At 39.3% G+C, this 18,258-nt stretch overlaps 1 protein-coding gene across 7 annotated transcripts in view; it reads left to right on the top strand.

The window, feature by feature from the left end:
- The window catches only part of ARHGEF7 (Rho guanine nucleotide exchange factor 7), a 116,019-nt gene that overhangs the window by 29,339 nt on the left and 68,422 nt on the right, over nucleotides 1–18,258 (top strand). For 5 of the 7 annotated variants that reach the window (XR_014956322.1, XM_021545598.3, XM_021545597.3 and 2 more), the window contains one exon: nucleotides 16,880–16,964. Coding sequence is in view for 4 of the 7 variants with exons in the window: in XM_021545598.3 (XP_021401273.1) it covers nucleotides 16,880–16,964 (85 nt within the window). In the remaining 3 variants the exon portion in view is untranslated. Of the gene's footprint in view, nucleotides 1–14,212; nucleotides 14,724–16,879; nucleotides 16,965–18,258 lie in introns of those variants that run through there. The other 2 variants (XM_085583689.1, XM_085583692.1) reach the window with 2 other exon arrangements.

Here is an 18,258-nt window from a genome sequence, read left to right as displayed (position 1 = left end):
TTTCATCTTCGTGCATTTCTTTTTCTTCTGTGGAGTAGGAAGGCTTTGTAGTCCAGAAGAAGCCTTGGGTGACCTTCTTGTAAGTTAATGAAGGATGTGAAATTACAGCATGAAACTCTCTCCTCCTTTGTTTTCCTGCCTTTTAAAAAGCCTCTCAGAGGGAATTTATGCAAGCAGATGCAGCCTGCTCTCAGGCAGTGAGCTGTGGCTTGTTTGACATTGAGAGAACTTGCTCTTAAGCAACTTGGAGAGAGCACAGCTGTTCACCTGCTCTCATGGCTTGAAGAGTTTTTGACAGAATACTTTGGCCATTAGTTGGGGTGGCAGGGTGGTACTGGGAAGGAGATACTCTTATGTTGGAAGACCCAGTGGCTTCTAGTACTTGGAAATTAAATTGTTCAGAAAATACTAGAATAATGGCGTTTAGGGTGGTGAATTGCCACGAAGCAGGACTTGAATTGATTTGGTACTTTACAGGTATTGCATTATGGCTTAACTCCATTTTAAAAGGTGGCATCAGGTTTGGGATTATGGTTTGAATGTCTGTCTGAAAGAAATTGCTTGTAAAAGGTAGTGTGGAAACCATTGCTGCAGGCTTTGAGCACAGTCCTCATGGGTGGATTTATTGTTGGGGTACACTAAAACTAATTATGTTGCAGGGCACAAATATGAGGAGTATGTACTGTACCTGTACAGTGTTTGTGTTTTATCAGGTGTGTTGTATTGAGCAACAGTCCAATTGGTGCAAAATAAGGCAGGCTTTTCTAGAAGCCTGCAAAGGCTTGGCAAAACAAATTCTGCCTGTCAGATTGATAGTACAGAAGAAGCATATTCAGTCAGTTCCTGACAAATGAGAAGTTCTTTTCAATAGTTACTTTGTGTCAGATTTTTTAAAAACGGTATATTTATTTGCAGAGCTACTGTTACTAGTTAGAGGTTAAAAAGAGTGTTCTCTTGATACTGTTCACTAGGAGTTGTGATCTCTTGGAAAACTCCAATATTGTCCAACTTGTGCTTTGTTTGCTTTGCATTGTTTCTTGCTGTGTATTTGAAAGAGTTTCACATCCACAGAAGATGATTTTTTTGTTTGTTTTGTTTTTTGGAACACAGGTCACTTTTTTGATGATGTCATCCATAAAGATGCTGGCAGTATGATTTTGAGATAACTTTGCTGAAGATTTTTAAGCAATTCCACTGTATTGGAACCATGTCTTTGCATTTCTTAATGCTTGTGGAGCATTCAATTGGCAGTATTTGCTTAACTTTTTAACCTGTTTCTAGAATGGCACATTGTACTCCATTATCCACACAGGATGTGATGCTTCCTTTTGCCATACACAGAGCACCTCTGAGTGTGCTCCTCTGAGGCTGCATCTTTGTGATCACAGCCCTAGTTACTGCTTTTAATGAACAACCTTTTGCTTTTCTATTTCATTGCATTGGCATATTCTGTGTTAATAAATCAGAATGTTTTACAGTCTGTGTGTCTTGCAGAAGTTGGATTTCCAATGCTGCATGTCTCTGGAAATAACTGGATCTCTGTTTTGGTGTCACAGCTAAAAGGTTGACATCTTGAGACTGATGTTGGTCACTTGAGTGATGTCAGCAAGAATTTTACATGGGATTTTAGGGAGTGTAATGGAAATAATAATCAGAAAAGGGTTTACATGTGCTCTTAATTTGGCTTTTTCTGAGACTTGTACTAAATGCCAGTGTTACAGCCATTTATGGCTTTATTGTGATGAATTGTGTTTCTGCGGATGCTGTAGATCCATGAGGCTTGGTTGGTATCCTTTTATCTGAAAGTATTATGTAACTAAACCATAGTCTCAGTTTTAAATGCTTCCCTTTAGGGGTTTCAGTTGTACTTGAAGCCTCATTGTTAACTCAGCAGTCTTGACTTTGCATATTAGAAAATTGTGAGCCTCCCACAGAAGTCCCATTAGTATAAACTTCAACTTCACAGTATCAGCTGTGAAGATGGGTCAGTATAATAATCCATGACTTGTTCTTCTAGACTAAGGCTGACTTTTTTGTGGTATTTAAATTGCAAAGATTAAGTGGAGAGAAAACTCTCATGTGTTAATGTATCACATGAATTTTTTTATAACAAAATATCTGTGCCATAACTTTAACATATTGGTATGGTGATATTTGAAGCTGTTTTTCTTGCTAATCTCTTTGCTGTCATTTAAGGCTAGACATAATTGTTAGCTAATTTTGAAGTGGTGCAAAGTTATGACAGTGTTTAGGTGGTGCATTTAGTGGTATTTGCATTACAGTGTTTGCCTCTCTTGGTGGTAAACAAGGTTTGTTGCATGTCTTTTGTTGTGGCTATGGACTGCCAGTGTGAAATTGGGTAATCCCAATAGTCCACAATCTTAGACACAGCCCTGGCACTTTCTGTGACTCATGCCATGATTCTGTGATCTGTGACCAGATCCCACACTGGAGAGGTGTGGGGGACACCTGTGGGAGGCACTGAGTCAGCACTGGCCATTGGAGTAACAGGGTCAGACTGAGCTAGGTACAATGTTCTCTCAGCCTTCTTGGAGGTAACCGCTGTCAGAATATTTCTGTATCTTCCAGTATGACAATTTAATTGCTTAGCTCAACTTTTAAATGTTGTAATAATTGTGAAACAAAATTTGATGCATGCTTTTGAGAATTTGGGAAATAAATGCTAATTACTGTTACTCAAGCAGTGTTTTACAGAGGATTTTTTGTTGTAGCTACACTAGCATAAGAAACTTTTTATCTAGCTTGGTTTTGGACATTAAAAATGTAGAAATAGTCTTACTGCCTTCAATGACCTAAGGATAACTATGCAAGTTCAGATCAAAGGCTAGCTTACCTTGTCTTGTGAAATGTGGGTCTGTAATAGTTGCCTGGAAGAAAAGGTAAAATGCCCAGACAAACTGGTAAAAATAGACCATGATACCTGTTGTTAAATCTTTCCAGGTTCTGACAGTTTATAGCTGAGGAGCTTCTTGTGGTGTCAGGGATGTATCCCTATATATTTAACAGCTCAGTGGAGCTCCTTCTGTGGCTTATTTAAATAGCTTTCTAATGCTGTTTTGAGCTCTCTTTACCTTCACAGCATTCTATGGCAGCAAATTCCATGTCTAAATTATGCATTTTATAATAATTTCCTTTTGTTTGCTCAGCTGCTGCAGCTGGTGGCAGCAGATGCTTTTGTTTTTGTGTCAGATATGTTCTCCATGCTATGTGTGAGTTCATATGGTGTTAGGGTACTGCGCTACATCCCATCTCTTTCCAAGATGAACACACTTAGTTAACTTTTTCCTCATGTGAATACCATTGCATTAATTTAGTTGGTTTAAACAGTTTGCATCTTTGTACCTCTTCTTGTTTTGTAGTATCACAGTGGACCACAGCTGTATTTAGGCTATAGAAATAGTAAAAAAGTCTGTTTATTGCCTCTAATTTTCCAATATTGTTGTTCTTGGACTCTATGACTTGACTGATTAATGACCTGAGGTTGTTATCTCACTGTCATCTTTTAGCTGTCAGTGTAAATAGCTAATTGAGAGCTCATTTCTGCACAGGTATAATGATGGAATTTGGTTGTTGGCACTGGATTTCACCCCCCACCCCCCCCCCCCCACACACACACTTTAATGTTGACTGCTGACAACATTGTATGGTGGCTGTTGTGTAAGTTCAAGTTTTGACTAATTCAAATAATTTCATATACTCATTAAAGTTCTCTCTCCATGCCTTGTGTGAAATTGCAGGTACATTGTGTTGAGTAATGTGATCCACATTGGATCTCTATTGGCCACTTTTGGTACTCCCTTCATAGTGAAACCCAGTTGTTTGTATACTGTTTTTTTGTTTCTTCTGTAGCACTTCTGAATCTTCAAGAGGAGTCTCCTAGTCAAATGACCTTTGTTTAAAATAAAACCAACCCTTGTTGTGTTGTCTTTTCAAAGGATATTCAGATATGATGCATTAATTGAACTGCCCTCTGTTTGGCTAATTGCTTTAAGATGCTTAGAAGCATTTTAGAAAGGCTTCTTCCTTCTACCAAAGCAGTGTTAATTCTTTTCTATTTCCCTATTTGTCGAAACCTCACCAATTCTGTTTTTTTTTTTTTTTTTAAGACATATTTTATTAATTTACCCGGCTTATTTGTGTTACTGGTCTATAGCTCTCTAGACCTCTTCCCTTCTTAAAGCTCCTTCCTTGAGCTTTAAAGGCTTGATTAATGTTTTCTGTCTTCCATCCTTCTACTTCTGAGGCTGTGCCAAGTATTATGTTGCTCACTGTGGTTAAAATTTCAATTTAGTGTCCGAGTTCTTTTACTGACAGGTGTCGTGGAGTCCTGGCAAATCACAAAGATGCTGTGCTTGGTCACTCACTATTCTGTGAATTCTAGCATCAAGATGAATTATATTTACAGCAGTGCCTGGGAGAAATGCTGTATTTAAAGGAAATGGAATAGTCTGCCATTTCAAGACTTAACAGAACTTGTTACAAAAAAATGAAGGAATTGAGTCTCTGTGAGGTGCAGATAAATTGAGTCTTCTGTCAATAGAAGAGATGAGTATATGAGGTCAATAGCATATTGGTAAGAGGCAGCATGAAGAAATTGGAAAGATTATTTTCTGTTTCTCTTTGAACAGGAGCTAAGCGTTACTTAGAAAAAAACAAGCAATTGGCAATGAAAGGAAGGGAATGAAATGAAATGAAAGGAAGTGATTCTTCACCCTGTAACTAAGTTGTGCAAATGATTTCTGTCATTTTTGTAGAAGTTGAAATTGCATAATTTACGAAGTGACTATAGAAATCTAAAAAATCCACTTAAGACCTTTAGATCCAGATAGTCCCCGAGACAAACAGTTGGAAAAAACCTTGATGAAGTATAACTATATAATATTTGCCTTTCTCTCTTCTTTCTTATTGGCAAATCTGAGATGCAGGTTTTGGGCCTGAATAGGCTGTCACTGATTTTTCTTAAGTGCTTGTCCTGGTTCCACAGATGGCGTCCCTAGCTGCTGCCTGGAGGAGTGTATGGCCCTCTGCTACAACTTCTTGCTGTCAAGGAGCAGCTCTTAGATTAGCAAAAGGGCTCACACCAAAGCAGTCTTTGCCATCACTGAGCTGTTGTAACTTGTAAAAGGACAAGGTAGCATTACCTGAGTCCTGCACCAGATTCCGAGCTCTTGTGCCTGTGGATAGACACATTCCTGACCATACAGGGCATCAACCACCACGGGCCTGGACTCCTCAGCACTGGGTGCCTGCATTCAGGTGGTTGGATGAGGATGTCTCTGTATTGATCCAATGGTGGCTGAGGCTTGCTGTGTTCAGTGGGTGGCTATAGGAAACCCAGCATGTGCTTTCTGGATCAGGGCCCAGGCAGCACTGGTGAGGCAGTGTGTGTTGCCAGTGAGAGGCTGGAGTGGGGACTCTGCTCTGTGAAGGTTGGGGTGGGAGTGGTTTTGTTTTGGAGAGGGCATTGACGTTAAGGCATCTGCAGTGAGGGTGGTGCCAAGGTTGGAAGGACCCTGGACTGTGGAGATGGGACTGTTAAGAAGAAATTGAGATAAACTGTTGGGCCTGACTGCTCACAGTATCACCTCTAGCTGCCCTTGTCAGCTTGGCTACCCAAGCCCATCATATAGTGTATCACCTGATGAATCGGAACTGTCACATTCTTGCAATAGCTAATGTCTTAAAGGAAGTTAACCTTATTTCTTTCCAGTTGAATTCCCAAACATTTATATGAATAAGCCAAATTGGTGTGGATTGAATTTTTGTAGTTTCTTGTAACTGCTAGTTTGGAATGTGAAAATTTTTGTAGATATTCCCATAAACATTAAGTTTGAATTTCTTACAGAAATGTACTATTGAATGATGCTGGATGATTTGCTGTGGCTGAACTTTAGCTAAGTGTTTGGGTTTTTTTTTGTTTGGGGTTTTTTTTTTGTTTGTTTGAGTTTTGTTTGTTGTTTGGGGTTTGTTTGTTTTTTTTTTTTTTTTTTTTTTTTGTCCCCTTTGCAGTTAGGATATTTCTCTCCCATGCATTGGCTCTGGTGCTGGTCTTGTCTGATACTGGACTGGTTTAGCTCATGAAATTTGCAGGAAGCTTGCAAGCTTTCTACCTGCTGGATTAGTTTTCTGTGAGTTCACTTTAATGATGCCCTGAGTGAAAAGTGTATAAGGTGGTGTGAGAGAAGGTCTGGGAGATTTTACTGCTGAAATTTTGCACTGATTGGTGGGCTTGCAGATCCTGAGCAGGAATGGTTGTACCTAGACATGTGCTGTGTGTCTCTCCCTGAGGTGTCTGCCTTGTCCTTCAGAGAGATGACTTCTCTGCTGGCTGGCAGCTGCTGGATGCCCTCATCTTGCAGGCTGTTCATTAAATTGGCTTCAGTTTCCTCTCTTCCTGGCCAAAGACTCTGGGCCCCAGGGCTGCCCAGGCAGCTCCACCAGCCCTGCCACAGCAGGAGGAGTTGGCCACTGCAGCAGGTGGTGGTGAGCCTTGTCCCTGCACCCTGGATAAAGTCCTGTGCCTGATCCTTCAAAATGAGTGTTAATAAGTGGTGGAGGATGCTGGACCACATTGCTGCAGGTACCTGCGAGAGCCCCTTCTTAAAGATTATTTGTACTGGCTGGAGTCATAATGGTCACCTAGAGATGGAAAAGGGTGTGCTTGGGAGAAGCTGTAGCTCAGGGATTTATGTAGAGATTTGTGTTCTTCAGTCAGTTTTTAAAAGGGAAGTATTGGAATAAATTTACTCAAGTTGAAGCCTGAAGCGTTGGTTTTGGGCCTTGTTAATTTCTGCCAACTACTTGAGAATTACTTATTTTCCATTTCAACAAGCTATATGAAAATTGAGTAAGCCTTTATTCTTAATTTTTGGCACTTTTCACAGTGTATTAAGGAAGCAATTGAGATTTCTGATTAAATTCCTTCTAATCAGAAGCATGTAACATGTATTTTTTCCTTTTTTTCTTCTTGCATTTCTTTGTTATCTTTATTCCCCCCTCCCACTTTTTTTACACCTATTTAACCACACTAAGTCAAATTCTGACTGTCATCACAATAACAATCCCCCCTCAGTCTTTCTTCTTTGGCTACTAGTACATATTTAATGCTACAAGGATTTTCCTGTTTCTTTCGTTAATATGTTCATTTTAAAAACTGTGTGTGCACACAGCAAAAGGAGACTCCCAGCTGATAAGCAGTGGGGGGAATAAGCATGCTTGAGGTCAGTAGGTCTGTGCTTCTGGCTCGTGCTCTGCCTGTAGTTCATTCTCCATTGATGCTGAATCTGTGCATCATCTGATCACTTGGCTGCACACATTTGTTCCAGATGAAATGTGAGCATGTGATGGTATTTAAATTGTGGTTGGAGCACGTGGTAGTGTAGTAAAACAGCCAGCAGACTATTTTAGGAGAGAGATGATAACCTCATGTAGTACAAAATCTTTTGCAATAAGATGCTTTCTTTCACCCACCTCCAGCTCTTGCTCTCTGGCATGCTCTGGGCATGCCTGTTTCTCTGAGCACTGCTGTTCTGAAACAAGTCTGTCTGAGCAATCTTGATGTGTGCCTTTGGTACTTGGACTTGCAAATGGAGATTTAGATTGCAGGTAACAATCCCTATTTTGGAAGCAGGTTTTCCTAGGTTGGTTTTTTTTTTTTTCCCTCAAAAATTTTCATTATATAAATTAAGCTTTTTGCTTCATTGTATAGGCCTCTCTCCATCTCTCCATACAGCATGGCTTTTGAAACTAAGCTGATACTTCAGAAATTAGTTAAGAATTGTTGGCAGAACATGTATCTAGACAGAAGGCATCTGAAATCAGTTGTGGCAAGCCATCCTTTCTGTGTTTTTAGGTAAGAGTATGGAGATGTTCACAGTTTAGCTGATGTGTACCTGTTTAAATTTTAGAAAATACATCTACAATTCAAGTATGCCAGAAGCAGACTCTCCCTTTGTAACATTCGAAACCTAATTGAAAGTTTCCTGAATATATAAACTTCCTCTTTCCTAGGAACTGGCCTTAAAATATTTGTGTCACTACTCACTTCAGCCATTGGAAAAGACATGGTTTCATTCTGAGTGCTTATGTTCATCAACTACTTCCAGACACTGGCCAGGCCCTTTGGACATCCTGTTTTGGTAGTCTTAATCACTATCATTGTTGCTTTTGTGTGATTTTGATTTCCACTGTGACTGACTGATCTATTTCGGGTCAGTTTTCCTTTTCAGTGCTTACGATACTTTGAGTTAGCATGAAGTGTTGGTCAGGAGTTTGTGCTAGAGACTTTTTTTTAGATTGTTCTTTCATTAAGGCTTTTTCATAACTTGTTTCTTTTTAACTTATTACTGAGGGGAAAAAAAAGAAAAGTCAGGAAGAAATTGTGAATGTATGAAAATGATGATGCCATAATGTATGTTTCCCCTCTTAAATGGGAACATTTTATAGATTCTGTTGCAGTAACTTTACTTGAAAGCTTGACAGACATCTGTGGATTGTGGAGGGGAACATGGGACGCCTATCTGTGAGCTAGTGTGAGTACTACAGGGCATGACAGACATGCTCTAATTGAAACTCAGGGAGGCTTATGTTCTCCATGCTGCCCCATTATGTCAGTGTTGAATGAAGTTGGTGAAAGGATAAGTGCCCAACTTATCTGAGGTAGCAGAAGCTGTGGAATCAAGGTGTAGCTTCCCAAAATCATAACCTAATATTAAGATTTAAAAAGCAGTGCAGCCACTGAAGGGACCAGCTACTCCCCTTACTTGCAGTTGTTCATGTCCAAGAGGGATTGTAACCTTGAGAAGGTGCCCAGTTGAGTGTTACAGGCATCACATGGACTCAGAAGACCAAAATCTGCCAGATCTGGTTTATTGTAATTGCAAGTTACCGATGACTGTACTCAAACAGGTTACCAGAATCTGGCTTGTAGGCAGCCCTAAAAACTGACTTCACAGGCTTTCTCATGCATCATTGATCTTTAATGGACTATTCATACAAGAGGACACTGGTTTCATGAAGTAGATTTGTCTGCTCTCAGAATCAGCATTGCAGTCCTGGAGTAGTTGTAAGCTTTGTTCTTGTGATGGGTAGGGTTGGGGGGAGAGTAGTAATACCTAGAAGCTGCTTTCCTTCTCTACAGTCTATTTCATTTGGGAAAATCCTTTACCTTGCTCATGTGGTGTTCTCCAAGAAAATAACTAACCATGTTCTTGTTTATAAGATGTACTGGCAGTGTCTGCCTTGTGCAGTTACTAGTGAAAATGAAGTTTCACCATTTTTATCACTGACTGCTTACTCTGCTTGATAGCAGAGCTGTCTGTATTTCCGAATGTATACTTGTTTTTTCTTTTTCTCAATGCTGTGTGTCTTCTTACTTGGCCACAGTATTCCCTTTGCATTTTGGCCTGCATTTTCACATCTGTGTTTCCTGATTTATTTTAGGAAACTAGCTTACGTGGTTGTCTGTGTATACCAGGAAGAGATGGGTTTTGCTGGCTGAATAACCTGAATTTTTCAGGGTATGTTTCTGGCCAATTTTCTGGCCTATTTTTCTGTTTCTGTTGAGGTGCCTCTCTTCATTGGCACTAGAAGGTGCTTATGCAATTGCTGTTTCAGCCAAGCATGTAGGTGTAACCTGTTACATTGGCAAGAACTGAGACGTCTCAGCTTCAGTGTCCTGATCAAATTTTCTTTGGTAATTTAATTCCAACAACTTTTATTTTTGCCCATAGTGTGAACTTCCTTAAGCCATGTTATTCGATTGTGTATTAATACCATGTGCTACTGACTGTCTTTCTCTATGTCAGCTGAGATTATCACTTTGTGATATCATCTATAAACCAAAACCTACAAAGCAATTTGAAAGTGCTTTAGGATGAAGGTGTAATAAATGTAGTTTTTGTTTTGCTGTGCAGGTGGAAATTTGGACTAGGCTTGTTCTTATGTTTTCTTATTTACAGAAGCGTAGGCAGTGCTAATCTTTCTATTTATACTTTTTAAATTACATCTTGCTTTGCTACTACTAGCAAAGAAGTTGGTGTTTATACTCAAAAATACTAAATTCTATGATGTTATACAAAAGAATTCATTTGAGAATACTGACTTGCAGTGTTGCATTCTAAAAACAGATTTGGAAAGCTTAAGAAATTGTACAGTTCCTCTCCAAAAGGAAGCATAGCATTTGTGTTTCTTTTTTTAAAATGGTATTTTTCTTGTGTTGATGAAAAATAGGTTGTGTATGTGAGAAGTTTACTTTGAAGCACTTTCCTAGGTGAGATGTTTTTTAGTATTTGAAATTAATGCTCTGTAGAATCCTTAGTGCTTTGATATGTCTGGGTTCGGGCAAAATTTCTTGGAGCTGGAAAGCTTTAGGATTCTAAAACAGGTTTTTTAACCTTTGTCCTCTTTGGATTTGTGTTTTAAATGTGTGTCTGGATGCATGCACCAGCAGATGTGCACACAGATACTATAAACTTCCATATACATTTTTACTGCTGGTTCTGCTTGTTTTTGTAGATAACATGATATATTTTAAAAGTATTACTAATTGCAGGAATTAAAGCTTTCTAGGTGATGTGGTATTTTAGTATAGTTAAGTTTTTACTTTTGAGGAACAGGTTTATATGAGCAGCAAAATTTATTCCAGACCACCTCTTAAGTTTTATTTATTCTTTACCACTGATGATTCCCTTGTGACATGTTACCAAATGACACAGAAATCATGTACTGCAGGGCTGTTCTTCCAGTTATTTTCAAACCTTTCCTTTTATCTTACTCTTAATTTTTGAAAGGGAACATTTTTTTAATCTTTCTTTTGTGCTGTACAGTGCTGCATTTGGGCAACAGTATGCTTCATAGAGATTTCCAGAACATTTGTAGTAATCTCTTCTCCCCTCACCCCTTCCTTTCCTCTCAGTTGTCATAGTTCCCTGCTTTTCTTATCTCTCCTTTTACTGCTGCAGCTTTCAGATGATAATGCACAGCTCGAGCAGCAGCTGCTGCATAATAGCTGCAGCACCACTTAGAGCTGACCTGATGTGAGAATAAATGAACAAAACGGTGATTTGCTTGTGGGCTTACCTACAGGAACTTTTTTTCAGCTTGGGTGTATTAGATGTCATCACTGGAAGGTGAACTGCAGATGGCCTCCGTGGCATCCTCTTTCCAGCTGCTCCAAGGATTGTGCTGCACTGGGGCTCGTGGCACAACAAACAAGGTGTTGGGATTCCTAGTGCTTTTTTGCAGTCACCTGTTTCTAAACATTAGTTGCTCTTTTTCCCCTACCACTTGTTTATTCACGCTGCCGTGGCCGAGAACACTGCAGTGTGTGCAGTAGGAACAGGTGGAGCGACACGTTGTGGTGTCACGCTGTGCTTTGTCAAGCCACTCTGCTCATTTCCTTTCATTTCCTCCGGGTGAGCGAGCCAATGTTCTCCTAATCTTTTGCACGAGGGGCCTGAGGCTGCAAAACGGAGCTGGAAAGTGTCCTGCTGGTTTAGTACACACAGCCCGGGGCTTACAGCTTATTTTGGGGCTGGCTGGTGAGGTTAGCAGCAGCTGCCCTGTCTGTGCTGCACAGATGCCTGGGCTGCTCCTCAGCTGCTGCAGTTGGTGATGCAGGACTGTAAAGAGAGCTGTCACCTATTTTTGTCAGACGATTTAAGTGTTAATACTCACTGGGCATACTGTACCTGTGTATATTCAAGGCAGTAGTTTAGTGAGGAAAAACATTTCTATTTTACTCTTAACCAGTATATGAATTTTTCTTGCTGTGACTTTTAGATACAACCTTACTGATGCTCTGCTGATTTAAGGATACAAGCAAGTTAAGATTTGTTGAAGACATAGTTGAAGAAAGTGTTGAGGTGTCAGACGCAAGTTTGACTGACCTACCCCTGATCTTTTTTTTCTTGTCTCCAGTTGTAGACCTTGCTTTATCAGGTGAAGTCCCTTTATTTTAAGAATACTTCCTCCATAGCTAGATTCTGACTTTAAGGTTTAGAAGGGGGTAATAAAATAGTATGAAGGTTACATGAGGCCTTGAAATTGACTGATTTGAAGAGAAGAATCTTTCTGCAGGCTTACTGCATGCTGTAGTCTGCTCTCACCAGATATATTTTCAGCTTTTTCTCATTTCCTTTTTCTTTCATCAAGTTCTCTGGTAGCTTTTTGTCTTTCAGTAGGTACTGGTTGTTGCAGGGACATGAGGGATAAGCATTGTTACGTTAGTTTTATTTTCTTATTGCTATTAGATGAGAAGTCTCCATCTACTAGGGGTTAGTGGTTTAGATAACTTAAAATGGCCCTAATGTTACATTCAGGTAATTTTGAATGTTGTGGCATTTAAGCAGATCCATGCAGAGTTTAATATTTTTTAAAATCAGAGGGTAAATGTGGTGGTTGAACAGACAGTATGTGGATAAAATGAATCTCTAAGGCATTGTTTGGTGTTGAAGAAATGTCAGTGATGGAAAAGTGAAAATGGCTGTCATGAAGTGAGTTAAAAAACTGGCTTATTAATCAACTTCATTATAATTCCAAATGGAATTGACAAGATGTACATCCAGTGTATATCTTGCTGTAGGACTTTTGTTGCGGTTGCTACTCAACCACATTATGTAGCATTTCATTAATGACCTGGAAGAGGTCATAAAATTGTTATCAATAAAGTATGTAGCCAGTTGAAACCTGGGGGCAAAAAATGCACATAAATATTTGTGGGAAGTCAGGCTTGTGTGTTTGGAATTGTTGTGGTGTGTGGAAAGGGAAGCCAGGATCTGTGAGTGAGGCTTGGCAATTGGCAGGCCTTGGCAGTCAGGGACCAAAAGTGCCAGAGGGCTCTAGAGTGTTACTGATGGTGTAGTTTGTAGGTCACTGCCAGCCTGATCTGGTCTGCCTTTAGAACATGGTATCCATTGGGGTGTTGTTGAGGTGCAGCCCCAGGCAGCCTCACTCTCACTCTGCCCTGGTGGGGCTGGGGGGAGATTCGGAAGGGTAAAGATGAGAGAAAACTCCTGGGTGGGATAAAGGCAGGGGAGTGGCTACAGCTGAAGCAGTGCATTGCCAGCAAAACAGAACAAGGAGTGAGTTGCTTCCCATGGGCGGGCAGATGGATGTTCAGCAATCTCCAGGAGAGCCAGACTGCATCACTCCTAGTGGTGACTTGGGAAGACAAACACCATCACTGTGAGCATCACCCCATTCTCCTGCTCTCATTTTAATGCTTACGTAAGGCATATGTGTATGTAGGCAATTCTGTGGTATTTAAAAACAAAGGCATACTTAAATAGTTTGGTCAAAAGATTTGGGTTAGCTGGGTCCTCATCTGGTCTGATTTATGATGGTCTTATTCTTGTATTCGTACTAAGGTTTTATCTGACCCTTGGTGGAAAGTAAGGATTGAGTGAACAAGAGGGTGACTTTTGTCACAGGTAGAGTTTTACTGAGTTATAAATTTTGTTTGCCTGGAAGTCGAGGACAGATTGGAAATATTTTTTTTCCGTAAAGCTTTGTTTAATATCTATATATACCTGTTGCATACTATTCAAAAGACAAATCTTAAGATTTGCAAAGTAATACCTTTCTAAGTGTTTGTGTTTTTAGGTTTACAGAGTTGTAAGGATGTGCAGCTTTGAATTCATGTTGTGCTTCTGCTATGATTAGAAAAGTGGGTTATGCCAGTATTATAGAAGTAATTTAGTATGCAGACCTTATTATTTGGTAATATATTATGTTATAAAAATAGTTTGGCTTAATATTTGGATCTCAAAATTCAGCTTTGATTTTTGCAGTTGAAGAATTGGGAGTGCTGTATGGTAGAGGAGGGTTGTTTCTCATCCAGTGTCACCGAATTAGAAGTTATTCTTTTTAACATCAAGATAAGTTTTGAGAGTCAGTTCTACATTACCATAATTGCCCAAATAAAGATTACAGGCCACATGCAAGTTAGACTACCCTTGAAAACCTGGAGTAGGAGTAGACTGTTTTCTTACTCTTGTCAAAATTTTTAGATATATTGTGAAATAAGCAAACCTCCACTAAGATGGAAGAAGGGTGTAAATGATTGGGCAGGGTTGTTTTTTTTTGTTGTTTTTTTTTTTTTTTTTTCCCTTTCTGGGGGGGGGGGGTCTTTTTCTTTTTTTTTTTCTTTTTTTTTTCTTTTTTTTTTTTTGTGGGTTGTGTATTTCTTTGTTTTTTAGGTTTGGTTGGTTGTTTTTGTTGTTTTTTTTTAATATAATGATTTTATAATCAAGAATTATCCTTAAAACTTCAGAACACTGATGTTATTTCCCTCACCTTTTACCTCTATAGGTTAGTTATTTCCTAAACATTTTCTATGTTAGAAGAAGACCCCTCCGGAGGAGTATCGTGTCCCCCTCCCCTTTTACTGTAGGCAGCTGATGAACATACTGGCCAGGAGCTGCTAAGGGTGGCTTCCTGTTAGGATTGCTTCATGTAAAATCACAAGGAAGCAAATGTTTCTTGCATCCTCCCATTGTGCTGTTTCCTGTGGAGCAGACTGGATGCATGTCCTGGATACAGGTTTTTTATGGCACTGTACGTGTTGGGATGATCCAATCAAATTGTTCTTGGTATCCCCTATAGTCTGAGCATAGCAGGAAATGAGGCTTCCTCTCAACCTTTTGTTCGCAAGTTAGCCTGACTGTGGAGAGCTCTTGGCTCTATCAGAATCCAGAATGAAGGTGAGCTTAAAATGGATTTAGGGTTCGGTTGTTTTAAGGTTTTGTAAGTTTAAGCTATAATTTTTAAGCTTTGTTTTAAATGTTCCCTTTCTTAGTCATTCTTTCTCCTTTGTTGTCCTTTTCTGATCCAGTTCTGGTTTCTGCATGAGCACCTGTCCCGTGTATTTAATTTTTTTAGGATCGGGGCTAGGCTTTTGTGATTCTGTTCACACTTTCAAGTTTACTTACACTTCAAGTTTGTTTAAAAACTACCACAATATGCATGTAGTGATAATGGAAATTTCACACTCTTAATACTTTCTTGTTCCATAGCAGCTTAATTTTTTTCCCCAATCTGAGCAGTGGTTAAGCTGATCTCCAGCCTGGTTTTGACTTTATAAATTATGCTGTTAATAAAATCCATCATGTCTGTTTGTTAAATCAGATTATTTTTTTCTCCTTAATGCTTTTTTTGTGTACATAGTATTTTAATACTCCTTGTGTTTGAGGAAAAGCCTTACAAAATTCACATCTAGGCCATTCCCTGATGCCTCTCCTTAGTCCTTACAACTTCAAATAACCAAGATAAGTCTTTAAAAATTATCTGTAGTCCAGAGAAACTTGTTGAAATAGTTATTTGACTTAATTTATGTGACCAATAACTGCTTGGAGTATACTGTTGTGTGGTTCTGACTGCTTGATGTTGTGTGTGTTGTGTGGCATTGCTTTTCTGAGCTGTGTAAATGCTACTCAAGCTTGAGGCACCTGTACAGGTTGGCACCTGTACAGCCCAGCTAGAACTGCTGCTTTCTGGGACCAGAGATGATCCTCAGTCTGAGGGGGGAAAATGAGCATGTGAATGTGTGCAGGTACCTCAGATACTATGGCTGCATTGGGAGTTTGTTGTTGGGTTTTTTTTTTACTAACACAGTCATTAAATGTTTCCTAAATCTGTTCTACCTTTCCTGTGATACTGCATCACCAGTCAGAACTGGTCTGGCAGCCCCTTCTGTGGTTACTTTCATAGCTTTTGTTAACACTTTTGCTTCTCTTGGGTTAAACTAGCCTTTCTTTGTTCCTTTCTCGCTTCTCCCCTGGGATTATGAGTTTTTCCTCTCCTGTCTGTGAAGGCTGTTTTCTGGGGTAAGGATTTTCTGATAGTGTCTGTGGGATGGGTTTGTTGTCAGAAAAGTGAACTGGTTTTTGTTGACATTTTAGATAAAAACTGCTTCATTGCAGAAAACTAAATATCTTTCTGTTTCTTAAATCAGTTGGAAGAACTGCAGCAGCTGTCTTTTACTGTCAGCTTTCTAGTCTTGTACAAAGGAGTTCTGTGAGTTCTTTCAACCTATGCAAGAGCTTTTTTCATGAGGCTTTGGATGAGTATTTCCATTACCTTGGGCAAATATTGGTTTGTGGGTTTTTTCCTTTTTTTAAAAAATGTCCTCTTTTCCCCAAAAAATCCAGATGTGTAATGTCATCACCCAGTGCTTGAAAGTTGCTGGAGTGTTTTGTGCAAGATAATTCAAGGTTTGGATCACCTTACCACAGTTAAAAAATAAAAATAAAATTAACCTCTCCTTTCATTTGTCCTCTTCCCAAACCTCATCCCTGATCTAACCTGTTCAGCAATTTAATTATTTTTAAAATTCATAAATGTTCAGGAATGCTGCCTTCCTCTGTGTCTTGTAATGAGATACCATATATCCCATTATCTTAAAGTATTTGTAGTTATTTTTAAAGTACATTATAAAAAATCAGGTACAATGCCTGTGCACTGCTACAGAAAAAGAAGAGTATGCCAAGAGTAATGGTACCCAGTAACATTTTTTTTGGCCAAAATATCCTAGGAAAACTTCTGATACTTGTTTTATTCAACATTCTTGTAACTTAAATGATACCTGATATTTTTACTTTCTCAGTCCTTCAGGTTTTTTTTTCAAATGCAGCTGTTGCTATTTGTTCCTATTATCCTTCCATTTAAAAGTGTCATAGTTTGTTGGGGTTTTTAATTTTTTGAGGAGAGCCCCCCTGGCCCCCCAGTTTTACTGGTTCAAAGCAACCACTAAAAGATTGATACTTCGATCATGCAATAGCTTCTACAGTTGTGGTTTGTATGTACAAGGTTGAAGGCTTGTTTCTATGACTTAACTACTTGTTTTTTGGTTCTTTTTCAGACTTTTGATGCAAATGACCTGTATCAGGGACAGAATTTCAGCAAAGTTCTTAGCTCTCTTGTGGCTTTAAATAAAGTGACTGCAGGTAAGTAGACTGCTCTGTCTTGTGCTGGCTTACTGCTACTTTCACCTTGCTTCAGTGCATCTTTATATCTATGTTGTACCCATGATGAAGTGAACATATACAGCATTTTAAATGAGCTTTTGTTGAAGTTCATGTTTTTAAAACTTTGCAGTGGCTCTGGGTTCTTTAGTCATGTCTTCTGCAGAAGGAAGCTTTGTGGTAGAGCTAAGGCTAAGCCTTTAAGTTGGCAAGCAATTTAGAAAAATTATGTTTTTCAGAAAGGCCTGTTTTTTAGGTTTTCTTTTTTTTTTTTCCTCCAAGTTTGAACTACGAAAGTTGACTTTCGCTCCATTCTGTCATTCTCCTATTTGAACAGCTTGGCAACATTTTTGCCCTTCCCACCTACATTTCCCAGTGCTATCCTTTCTTGCCAATAACAAAAGGATAGCCAATATCTTTGATCCCTCAAGCCACATTTCATTCATTTACCAGCTAGAAGTCATGAACCACTCACCTCAGGTTCTTTAGTGGGAGGAGAGAGAGCTGTAGAAGTAACAGACAGGTGAGGGGTGTCCATCCATCATTGTAGGGTGAGACTGTGCTAAATTATGCCAGCTGGACCCTGGGACAGTCAAGAAATGTTAACATTGGCCCTTTTGGTTTCTTCCTTTTTCACCATCAGCAGCAATTTCAGTACTGGTCATCAGGTCAGAATCTGAGAGAGAGTCTAAAGCAGAACCATATGGGTTAGTTTTTGTGTGAAGAAGAAAAGGAAGGTGATAGAAAAGTCAGTGATGCATAATTTAATCATTTAATACTAGTGAGATAAGTACCTTGTCACATTTATAATCTCTCATCTGTTTAATGAGAGACTTTGTGGTTTTGGTGGCTTATTTTTTTCCTTTGCATTAGAAAGCACCCCTTAAAATTAAGTTTTGCAACCAAATCTTAGTTTTAATGAATCAGCATGGAGTAATATCATTGACTTCTTTTAAGCTCTTTAGACCAGTTGAAGATACTGCCTCTCATCTCAAGTGTAAGTGCAAATGCAAACCAGTGCAGTGCATCTTTAAAACTGCTGTACACTGGCCATTGCTGCCATTGCCCTTGTCAAAGTGGAGAAGAAGTGTGCCTGTTTGGTCCATGTGTCTATGTATCAATGCCTATGTCAATGAGCCACATTAGTTAGAAGAGACCTGGGCTGATCCCTTTCATGTTGGAGGCACGGGGTGCTGGTCTGGAAACCAAAAATCAAAACCATGTGCAAACTGTGGTGTTGTCTCATTCCTAGGAGCAAGCATAAACCTTCTTGTTT

This window comes from Lonchura striata, chromosome 1 (assembly GCF_050655825.1).
Source record: "Lonchura striata isolate lonStrDom1 chromosome 1, ASM5065582v1, whole genome shotgun sequence".
Classification (NCBI taxonomy): domain Eukaryota; kingdom Metazoa; phylum Chordata; class Aves; order Passeriformes; family Estrildidae; genus Lonchura; species Lonchura striata.
The sequence above is the reverse complement of the archived record's forward strand: the minus strand, read 5'-3'. Positions and strand labels throughout refer to the sequence as shown.